This window comes from Pezoporus occidentalis, unplaced genomic scaffold, assembly GCF_034315485.1.
Source record: "Pezoporus occidentalis ecotype Australia unplaced genomic scaffold, CSIRO_AGI_Poc_V1 ctg402, whole genome shotgun sequence".
Lineage (NCBI taxonomy): Eukaryota > Metazoa > Chordata > Aves > Psittaciformes > Psittacidae > Pezoporus > Pezoporus occidentalis.
The window spans coordinates 130,026-141,187 of record NW_026915728.1 but is presented as its reverse complement, the minus strand read 5'-3'; the positions used below and the strand labels follow the sequence as shown (position 1 = coordinate 141,187).

The 11,162-nt window shown below is 64.4% G+C and overlaps 1 protein-coding gene across 1 annotated transcript; it reads left to right on the top strand.

Annotated features, from left to right (window-relative positions):
• On the top strand, positions 1-10,126 carry ADISSP (adipose secreted signaling protein). The gene is made up of 5 exons (XM_062633781.1): positions 1-135; positions 3,839-3,981; positions 6,539-6,677; positions 8,270-8,392; positions 9,614-10,126. The coding sequence occupies exons 1-5, from the start codon at positions 117-119 to the stop codon at positions 9,712-9,714; spliced, it is 525 nt and encodes a 174-aa protein (XP_062489765.1). The 5' UTR covers positions 1-116; the 3' UTR covers positions 9,715-10,126.
• Positions 10,127-11,162: the final 1,036 nt, after the last annotated feature.

Sequence of the window (11,162 nt, the reverse complement as noted above, 5' to 3'; positions counted from 1 at the left end):
TGCCTGCTCCTGCCCATCCCTGCCCCTTCCCTCCCCAGCTCCCGCGATCCCAAAGGATGGCCTCTTCCTGCCCGTGCCTTTGAAGTGCGGAGCAAGCACGATCGCTGCGGGGACTCATGGCCACGGCCAGCAAGGGTGAGTCCCGCACCCCTGCCCCGGTCCACGTCTGGTGCTCTGCTCCCTGCCACGGGATCCCTCTGCCTGCCCCATATCGGAGGCTACTGAATCCCAAGGGAATGCTGTCACCCTCTTCCCACTACAAGCCACAAGTGGGCATCCCCCGAGGCGCTTAGGGCAGGGGGGGTCCATTGGGTACCACCAGCATCCTTCAGCCACGGTCCCCCGCGCAGCAGCGCTGCTGCGGGATGCGGTGGGTGCCGGGTGCTCCCGGTGTCTCCCAGCCCCAAAGGGCTCTGGAAGCACCGGCTCTGGATGCTGGGGGGGGGGCAGGACGGACCCCAAAGTGCTCTGGTGCGGGGTGCCCCGTGTGGGAGCACCGAGACAAAGAGAGAAGAGGCTCTTTGTGCTGCGCGATTCCACCTCCTTTGTGTGCTCCAGCCTCCCTGGCTCCTTCCTACCGCCGCATCCCGCGGGATTCCCCCCTCCCGCCCGGCTTCCCAGCGGGATGAGGGCCGGCCGAGTGGCCCACTGGTGGCACTGGCAAAGGCCGGCAGGTTGCCTTGCTCCCAGCGGCACTGGGAAGCGGGGTTGGGGGTCCCTGAGTGCTTCCCTGCTCCCAGCTCTTCCTTGGGAACACTGAGACCCGAGGACTCTCATTCCCTGGGGGAACCCACTTCCAAGGCTTGTGATTGCTATTGGCACCTGTGCTACGGGCACCCACCCGCCCCACAAAGCCAGTGGGTCCCGGTGCCCCCCGTCCATGGCTGCGCCGGCACCCGAGGTGACCTGGGCGCTCCCGTGGTTTCCAGGCAATCCCTGCTGTCCCCTCGCGATCCGGGCTCGGGGCCCCTCAAGGTCACCGGGATGCAGGCACTGATCCTGTTCCCGGGACAGCTGCCGCGGATCCCGCTGCCGCCTTCCCGGCCTGTCCGGGCCGGGTTCCCTCGGGATGCCTCATCCCGGGCGCCTCCTCCGAGCCACACGGATGGGCTTTTCCCTGGAGCTGGGGTTTGGCTGCTCCGACCCTGGAGCTGCCGCTGGGATTCCCAATGGAAGCCCCGGGCTGGGAGCTCGCCCATGGCTCCTGCTCTATGGGATCCATGGGCTCACCCTGCCCTATGGCACCGCGGTGGGGGGGGCTCTGTGGTTGGGGGTTCCCGCTGTGTCCCCTTCCCATCGGCAGTGTGCGGGTCTCCGTTCTGTCCCTGCGTGCAGGGAAGGGCTGGCTGCTCCCGGCCGGACAAAGCCGGGTCGTTAAATCCCAGCCGCTCCCAGCACAAAGAGCCCGTTCTTTAGGGAGACACCAATCTGCTCCCGGCTGCTGCCGCATGGATGCTGGCGGCCGGAAGGGGGGGCTTGGGATGTGCTGGGGGGCAGGAGGAGGGAGAGGCTGGATTTCCCTTGGGAGCTCGCAGATCCCATTGCAGAGGAGCCCGTGGGGACCTCGCTGTCCCCAGCCTGGTGCCCGCCCTCGCAGGGGCGATGCAGGTTTGGGTTTTCCCATGGGATTGGCTTCCCTGGAGAGCCGTGGGACGTGCGGGATCCCTTCCCTGGGGATGCTGCCCCTGCCCCATCCGTGTCCCCCTTCCTGTGTATCCGCTCATCGGCTCCTCTGGGCTGAATGAGCAAATGGTGCTGGGCACGGGGGCTGGATGGAGCCCAGAGCCTCTGGGCATTGCTGGTGGCAGATCCATGCTGCGGATGTGGAACCGTGGCTGGAACTGGGGATATGGGGCTGGGGATGTGGGGATGGAGGTGGAGCTGGGGGCATGGGGATATGGGGCTGGGGATGTGGGGATGGAGGTGGAGCTGGGGGCATGGGGATGGAGCTGGGGATGGAGGTGGAACTGGGGATGTGGGGATGGAGGTGGAACTGGGGACATGGGGATGTGGAGCTGGGGCTGGGGATGTGGGGATGGAGGTGGAGCTGGGGATATGGAGCTGGGGACATGGGGATGTGGAGCTGGGGATGGAGCTGGGGGCATGGGGATGTGGAGCTGGGGATGGAGGTGGAACTGGGGATGTGGGGATGGATGTGGAACTGGGGACATGGGGATGTGGAGCTGGGGATGGAGCTGGGGCTGGGGATGTGGAGCTGGGGATGTGGAGCTGGGGACATGGGGATGTGGAGCTGGGGATGGAGGTGGAGCTGGGGACATGGGGATGTGGAGCTGGGGGTGGAGGTGGAACTGGGGACATGGGAATGTGGAGCTGGGGACATGGGGATGCGGAGCTGGGGATGGAGGTGGAACTGGGGACATGGGGATGTGGAGCTGGGGATGGAGGTGGAGCTGGGGACATGGGAATGTGGAGCTGGGGGCATGGGGATGTGGAGCTGGGGATGGAGGTGGAACTGGGGATGTGGGGATGGAGGTGGAACTGGGGACATGGGGATGTGGAGCTGGGGATGGAGGTGGAACTGGGGACATGGGGATGTGGAGCTGGGGACATGGGGATGTGGAGCTGGGGATGGAGGTGGAGCTGGGGACATGGGAATGTGGAGCTGGGGGCATGGGGATGTGGAGCTGGGGATGGAGGTGGAACTGGGGACATGGGGATGTGGAGCTGGGGATGGAGGTGGAACTGGGGACATGGGAATGTGGAGCTGGGGACATGGGGATGTGGAGCTGGGGATGGAGGTGGAACTGGGGACATGGGGATGTGGAGCTGGGGCTGGGGATGTGGGGATGGAGGTGGAGCTGGGGATATGGAGCTGGGGACATGGGGATGGAGCTGGGGATGTGGGGATGGAGGTGGAGCTGGGGATATGGAGCTGGGGACATGGGGATGTGGAGCTGGGGATATGGAGCTGGGGACATGGGGAGGTGGAGCTGGGGATATGGAGCTGGGGACATGGGGATGTGGTGCTGGGGATATGGAGCTGGGGACATGGGGATGTGGAGCTGGGGATGGAGGTGGAACTGGGGACATGGGGATGTGGAGCTCAGGGCATGGAGCTGGGGACATGGGGATGTGGAGCTGGGGATGGAGGTGGGGCTGGGGATATGGGGATGGAGGTGGAACTGGGGATATGGAGCTGGGGACATGGGGATGTGGAGCTGGGGATGGAGGTGGAACTGGGGACATGGGGATGTGGAGCTGGGGATGCAGAGCTGGGGCTGGGGATGTGGGGGATGGAGGTGGAACTGGGAGCATAGGGATGTGGAGCTGAGGACATGGGGATGTGGAGCTGAGGACATGGGGATGTGGAGATGGAGGTGGAACTGGGGACATGGGGATGTGGATAGAGGTGGGAATGTGGATGTGGGGATGGAGGTGGGGATATGGGGATGTGGATGTGGGGCTGGAGCTGGGGATGTGGATGTGGGGATGGAGGTGGGGATATGGGGATGTGGATGTGGGGCTGGAGCTGGGGATGTGGATGTGGGGATGGAGGTGGGGATATGGGGATGTGGATGTGGGGCTGGGGATGTGGATGTGGGGATGGAGGTGGAGCTGCGGATGAGGATGGGGATGTGGGGCTGGAGCTGGGGATGTGGATGTGGGGATGGAGGTGGGGATATGGGGATGTGGATGTGGGGCTGGAGCTGGGGATGTGGATGTGGGGATGGAGGTGGAGCTGCAGATGAGGATGGGGATGTGGGGATGGAGGTGGGGATGTGGGAGCAGGGCTGTGGAGCTGGCGCTGATGCTGTGGGCGATGCTGGGGTCCGTGCGCACGGGGGTGACCCCGGGCTCCCTCTCCCCCCCCCCGCAGGCAGCAAGGCCAAGGGGGGCTCCGTGCGCTTCGCCCCGGCGCAGCCCCCCGAGGGCTCCCACGGCCACGTCCACTTCGAGGAGCAGCTCCGCGATTCGGCCGTGATGGTGACGCGGGAGAGGGACGGCAGCTTCCTGGTGAAGGTGGGGGGGGGCCGCGCTCGCCAGCCCCGGGCAGTTTGGGAACGGTTCTGGCCCCATTGCAATCACGGAAACGGCCCCGTTATCCCTGCTTGACCCAGGGAGCGTCCCCATCCTTCCCTGCAGGCGGCTCCTTGCTCCCAGTGCTCCGGGTTCACCCCTCTGACTCCCCCAGGCATGGGGCAGGCTTGGAGGGTCCCCATTCCTGATGGGACAAACTGGGGGGGGGGGTCCTGGTCCTGCTGCCCCCGGGGGGTGGGGATGGGGCACCACCTCCTGTGCCCTGTTGTGGGGGACAGGGCTGAGCCGTGGGTGCTCACTGCTCCCATTGCCACGGGCACTGATCGTGGGCCCAGGGCTGGCGGTGGCTCCCAGGCGGGTGCTGACAACGGGGACAAGCAAGGCACCGCGTAACGACACCGAGGGATTCATCCTGGCGCCTGGCAGGTTCACAGCCACGCACACACGAGCTGCCAGCCCCATCCCTCAGCTCCTCATCCCTCAGCTCCTCATCCCTGAGCTCCTCATCCCTCGGCTCCTCATCCCTCGGCTCCTCATCCCTGAGCTCCTCATCCCTGAGCTCCTCATCCCTCGGCTCCTCATCCCTGAGCTCCTCATCCCTGAGCTCCTCATCCCTGAGCTCCTCATCCCTCGGCTCCTCATCCCTGAGCTCCTCATCCCTGAGCTCCTCATCCCTCAGCTCCTCATCCCTGAGCTCCACATCCCTGAGCTCCTCATCCCTGAGCTCCACATCCCTGAGCTCCTCATCCCTGAGCTCCACATCCCTGAGCTCCACATCCCTGAGCTCCACATCCCTCAGCTCCACATCCTCAGCTCCTCATCCCTGAGCTCCTCATCCCTCGGCTCCACATCCCTGAGCTCCTCATCCCTGAGCTCCACATCCCTGAGCTCCACATCCCTCAGCTCCACATCCTCAGCTCCTCATCCCTGAGCTCCTCATCCCTCGGCTCCACATCCCTGAGCTCCTCATCCCTCGGCTCCTCATCCTCAGCTCTGTATCCCTGAGCTCCTCATCCCTCGGCTCCTCATCCCTGAGCTCCTCATCCCTCGGCTCCTCATCCCTCAGCTCCTCATCCCTCGGTTCCTCATCCCTCGGTTCCTCATCCCTCAGCTCCTCATCCCTCTGCTCCTCATCCCTCGGCTCCTCATCCTCAGCTCCTCATCCTCGGCTCCTCATCCCTCAGCTCCACATCCCTCGGTTCCTCATCCCTCGGCTCCTCATCCCTCGGCTCCTCATCCCTCGGCTCCTCATCCCTCAGCTCCTCATCCCTCGGTTCCTCATCCCTCGGTTCCTCATCCCTCAGCTCCTCATCCCTCGGTTCCTCATCCCTCGGTTCCTCATCCCTCGGCTCCTCATCCCTCGGCTCCTCATCCCTCGGTTCCTCATCCCTCGGCTCCTCATCCCTCGGCTCCTCATCCTCGGCTCCTCATCCCTCAGCTCCACATCCCTGAGCTCCTCATCCTCAGCTCCTCATCCCTGAGCTCCTCATCCCTCAGCTCCTCATCCCTTGGCTCCTCATCCTCGGCTCCACATCCCTCAGCTCCACATCCCTCGGCTCCTCATCCCTGAGCTCCTCATCCCAGAGCTCCTCATCCCTGAGCTCCTCATCCCTCAGCTCCTCATCCCTCGGCTCCTCATCCCTCGGCTCCACATCCTCAGCTCCTCATCCCTCGGCTCCACATCCTCAGCTCCTCATCCCTCGGCTCCTCACCCGCTGCGAGCTGGACCCAAGGGAATGGGGCCGGAGCCCCTCGGGGCGTTGGTGGCAATGGCTGTGATGGGCCCCTGGAGCTGCTTTACCACATCCATCCCCGGCGGTGCCCAAGGCCAGGCTGGAGCAGCCTGCTCCAGCGGAAGCTGTCCCTGCCCGTGGGACCTTCAACCCAAACCATCCCCTCCCTCCGGGCCCGGAGCCCCCGGCGGCTCCGCGCTGGGTGCGGAGCTCCCCCAGCTCTGAGTCAGTGCCTGGTCTCGGTGGGTGATGGGATCCCTCCCTCGATCCGGCACGGAATTGCTTAGCAATCGCCGGGCCGTGGGTGGGATGTTGTTGTCTTCCCCCTGTGCCGTGCACCGGCACCCGGCACCGCACGTGCCGGCAGTGGGGCGGGGGGGGGCTGCAGCTCTTCCCTATGGATAGGTTTGGGATGCACCCCCCGTCGCGCTCCCGATGGAGGACTTGGTGCAGCGGGCGCCCCACGCCTGCGGGATGGGCTCGTTTGCGATGGGGGGGTTGCGGGCGCACCCGGGGCGCTGCGGCCCTTCGGGAGCCCGATCCTTCCTTCCCCACATGGCTTTGGGCGGGGAGGGGCCCGGCGCGGAGGGCTCTGCCCCGGGCTGACATCTCCGGGGGTGCTCTTGGGAGCATCCTGGCTTTGAGGGACCGGGAGCAGCGGCTGAGCTCATGGATCATGTGCTGTTATCCCAGTTAGCCAGGAGCGGGCCCCCCCCGCTTCCCATGGGTGTGGGGCGGGTGCGATGCGGAAGGGAAGGGGCTAAGGCAGGACCATGGCCCGGCCCCACCGCCTGCCCCCGTTCCAGGTGGGGTTCCTGAAGATCCTGCACAAGTACGAGATCACCTTCGTGCTGCCGCCGCTGCGGGGCGCGGGGGGGGAGCTGTGCCCTGTGCCCCTGCCCAGCCTCAACCTGCGCCTCACCGGCATCACCCCCCTGCCTGAAGGTAAAGCCTGGACCCCCCCCCCCCCATTGTCCTCCTCCTGCCCTGGGGGAAACCTGGAGAGGGGCTTGGGATGGGGGATGCAGGGACAGGGCAAGGGGAATGGCTTGAACCTGCCAGAGGGGAGATGGATGGGGTACAGGGAAGGGGGGGGGGCATGGGAAGGGGTTGAATGGAGGAGCTGGGGCTGCCCCATCCCTGGCAGTGTTCAAGGCCAGGTTGGACACAGGGGCTTGGAGCAAGCTGCTCCAGTGGAAGGGGTCCCTGCCCGTGGCAGGGGTTGGAGCTGGGTGGATTTAAGCTCCCTTCATCCCACCCCATTCCATGGCTCCAACTCCATGGGTGAGCACTTCCCAATCCCAGCCTCATCCTGCCCCGGGTGCTTTTCCCAGTGCCCATCCCTGCAGCTTTACCCCAGATCCACGTTGTTTCCATTGCGCATCCCAGGATGCTCCCTCCCCTCCCCGCGTGCTTCAGGAGCAGCTTTTGTGGCATCCGAGTGCAGGAGCAGAGCCCGGACACGGGGGCACTTTTAGCTCCTGCTCCAAGGGGCTGCTGCGGGAGCCATGGAATGGGTTGGGATGGAAGGGACCTTAAAGCTCCTCCAGCCCCAGGGACCCCTTCCTCTGGAGCAGCTCGCTCCAAGCCCCTGTGTCCAACCTGTTCCTCCGCCTCCTCCTTCCTCCCCATCCTTCCTCATTCCCATCCCGGCTCCCTCACTCCATCCCACCCCATCCCCTCCCCGCCGCTGTTGCTCCATCCCCTGCAGCCCCACGTCTCACCATTACTCATCCCCTGCAGCTGGGAGGCTGGAAGCTCTTTTACCCCAGATAGGCGTCAATCACCTGCGGCTTGGTGTGGGTTTGGATCCGTTTGGGATGTGGGAGGGGAGCAGCGGATGGGGGTTGGTGGCGCAGAGCCCACGAGCGGATGGGGACGAGGACAGGGTTTGCTCCAGGAGACCCCAGCCTGGCTCTGGGTTGGGGTCCCCTCCTCACCAGCATCCCCACAGGAGCAGGGATGTGCCCGGTGGCCCCCATGGAGCACTTGGGACACCCAAGCATCCCCCTGGGCTCCGTGGCAGCCGTGCTGGGACACGGATCCGCTCTGGGAACACCGTGCCGGCAGCTCCCGTTGATGCATCCCATGGGAGCTGCTTCCCGCATCCCTGTCCCCATGGGGCCGTGTCCATCCCGCTGGCTCCAGCCCAGCAAAGCACTCACAGCTCCCTTTGGTTGGAGCTTCCCACCTCGGCCGGGCTTGGAGCCAGGAAAGCTGCAGGGAAAGGAGCCCTTTGGGAGCCAGGAGCAGCTCCAGTGGGATCTGGTGCCCTGTGGTGCCTGTCCTCAGGGTCCTGGTGATGGGGACAGGGGGGTCTCGGGGGTGCCATTGGCTTGGGGGATGCTCAGTGGTACCCTCGGCCTGGCATCCCCGGCACCCCCCCTGCATCTCTGTGGTGCTTCGGCATGTGTCAGCATCCTTGTGCCTGCCTCGTGGTGGGGGGAAACTGAGGCACGGGGATGGGGATGGAGCCGGGCAGGGGAAGGGATGCGGGGAAGATGCGGGCAGCTCTGAGCCCCCTGCCTGTGCCCCAGGGTACAGCGTGAAGTGCGAGTACACGGCGCACAAGGAGGGGGTGCTGAAGGAGGAGATGGTCCTGGCCAGCGAGGCCGGCGAAGGAGCCACCATCAGGGTCGTGGTCCAAGCCCGTGTCATGGGTAAGGGGCTGCTGGGGCCGGGTGTGGGGTGGCAATTCCTCCCTGGAGCAGCTGGGACTGGGGGTTGCTCATGGGCTTGGCCAGAGACCTGCTGCCTTCTGCAGTGCTGGCGAGCTGGGGATGCTCCCTGCATCCCATGAGCCTGCCCCGTGCTCCCTCCTTCCCAACCCAGCTCCCACCAGTTCCCCCAGTCCAGCCCCCGCAGCCACTTCCCACCTGAGGAGCTGCCGAAACTGGATGGTTTCACCCCCAAATCCCCATCCCGGGGGGTTTCACCCCCAGAATCCCCATCCCAAGGGCTGAGGCTGTGGAGTCTCCCTGGTGAAGGGGCACATGGAGCAGGGCTGCAGCGGGTGGCTTGGGGGCATCCCTTGTCCCCCCCATCCTCACCCCATCCCCACTGGGGTCCCTCCCCATCCACCCACAGCTGCTCATTAGGCAGCAGAGTCATTAATGATTTTCCTTCTCCCCCGCCCTTTGCTGCCTGATGCTTGGTTCATCAGAGCCACGTTTCACAGCTCTGCCCCCCTGCACTGGGTGACACCGTGGCTGCTTCCACCGGCATCTTCAGTGGGGCTGGGTTTGGGGTCCCCCTGCTGGGTAGGGATGGGGGTTCACTCATTGTGCCCCCAGCACCTTGTCACACCGGGGCTGAGCATCATCCCCTTGCAGCCACAGTGTGCAGCATCCCTGCATCCCCATCCCCTTGGGTACCAGCATCCCCTTGGGTACCAGCATCTGCTTGGGTACCAGCATCCCCTTGGCTACCAGAATCCCTTGGGTACCAGCATCCCCTTGGGTACCAGCATCCCTTGGGTACCAGCATCCCCTTGGCTACCAGCATCCCCTTGGGTACCAGCATCCCCTTGGGTACCAGCATCCCTTGGGTACCAGCATCCTCTTGGCTACCAGAATGCCTTGGGCACCAGCATCCCCTTGGGTACCAGCATCCTCTTGGCTACCAGCACCCCTTGGGTACCAGCATTTCCTTGGGTACCAGCATTTCCTTGGGTACCAGCATCTCCTTGGGTACCAGCATCCCTTGGGTACCATCATCCCCTTGGGTACCAGCACCCCTTGGGTACCAGCATCCCTTGTGTGGTGATGGTGGGAGGGGGGACAACCACCTGTGGGCCTCAAAACACCCCAGAAGGCCCCATAGGCCAGCATGGGGGTGCTGTGGCTGTCCTCCAGCTGTGTCCCTGTCCCTCCCTCCCGCAGACCGGCACCACGGCACCCCGATGCTGCTGGATGGGGTGCGCTGCATCGGCGCCGAGCTGGAGTACGACTCGGAGCAGAGCGACTGGCACGGCTTCGACTAGACCCTGACCCCCCCGTGAGGATGGAGCCCATATGGAATCAGGGACAAATCCCCCCCCCCCCCCCCCCGTGTCAATGGGGTCACCAGGAGCTGGGGGTCCCCCAGTGCCGGAGCCCTGGGGAAGGGACCCCCTCGCTGCCTCTGGCTCTCTTGCTGCTTTCCCCCCGCTTTCCTCCCCGGAGCCCCCCAGGAAAGGGACGTTTGGGGGTGCTGGAGCCCCTCAGGGTGAGGTTTTGCCTCTTGGGGTGCAGAGCAGAGCTGGACCAGGGCAGGGTCCGGCAGTGGAAGGGGTCAGGTCCCCAGGGCTGCCCTTGGGACAGAGCCTGTCCGTGTCCTCGTGTTGCAGCCATCGCCTTGGTCTTAGTCCTGTTACCCTTTCCCCTCCAGTTTCCTGTTCCCTTCCAGTTTCCCTTTTCCCCTCCAGTTTCCCTTTTCCCTTCCACTTTCCCTTTTCCCTTCCACTTTCCCTTTTCCCCTCCAGTTTCCCTTTCCCCTCCAGTTTCCCTTTTCCCTTCCACTTTCCCTTTTCCCTTCCACTTTCTCTTTTCCCTTCCACTTTCCCTTTTCCCTTCCACTTTCCCTTTTCCCTTCCACTTTCCCTTTTCCGTTCCACTTTCCCCTTTCCCCTCCAGTTCCCCTTTCCCCTCCAGTTCCCTTTCCCCCCTTTCCTCGTTCCCCCCTTTCCTTGTCCCCCCCCAGGGAGCCCCATGGTACACAGACCAGGAGCAGTGGCTCAGTTCTGACAGCAACAGGAGGCTTCATGTGCCTATATATATAGCTATAAATACAGAGATATATATATACATATACATGTATGAGTGGGGGTTAAGTACAAACCTATAGAGGTAAAGAGTAAACTGGAGCTGGGGGGGGGGATGGAGCCCAATTCACCCCCATTGAACCCCCTGGGAGCACTGGGGCTGGTGCTGCAACCCCATTAAACCCTATGGAGGACACGGGGGGGACGGAGAAGGGGCACCCCGTAAGGGTACAAGGGGCTGCAGGAGCCTATCCCTGTGTGGGGATGGGGATGGGGTGAGGGGCTTCGTGCTGCACAGTCCCATTGCAAGGGGGTCTGGGCCCCCCCGCTGTGTCCCTGTCCCCATCCTCACTGGGCTGCATGGGGGGTGTGTGACAAAATCCATCTCTGTGGGTGCAGGATGTGGGGCTGGGGCCTCAGGGGTGCTCTGGGGCTTGGTGGTGGCCGCGACCCACACTTGGGGGGCGGCCGTTTCCTAACAGTCAAATCCCGACCCATTCCTATGGGAGGTGCAGCAGCTTTGGGGTGTCCCTTGAGTCGAGGGCCTGCAAGAGGGGCCCGGTGGCAGCTCGGTGTCTGCCTGCGTCCTTGCACCCATGGGTGTCCCAGAGCACTCATGGGGTGTCTCGGAGCACCCAGAAGTGCCCTAAAGTACCTGGGGGGGTCCGAAACACAAATGGGTGCCTCAA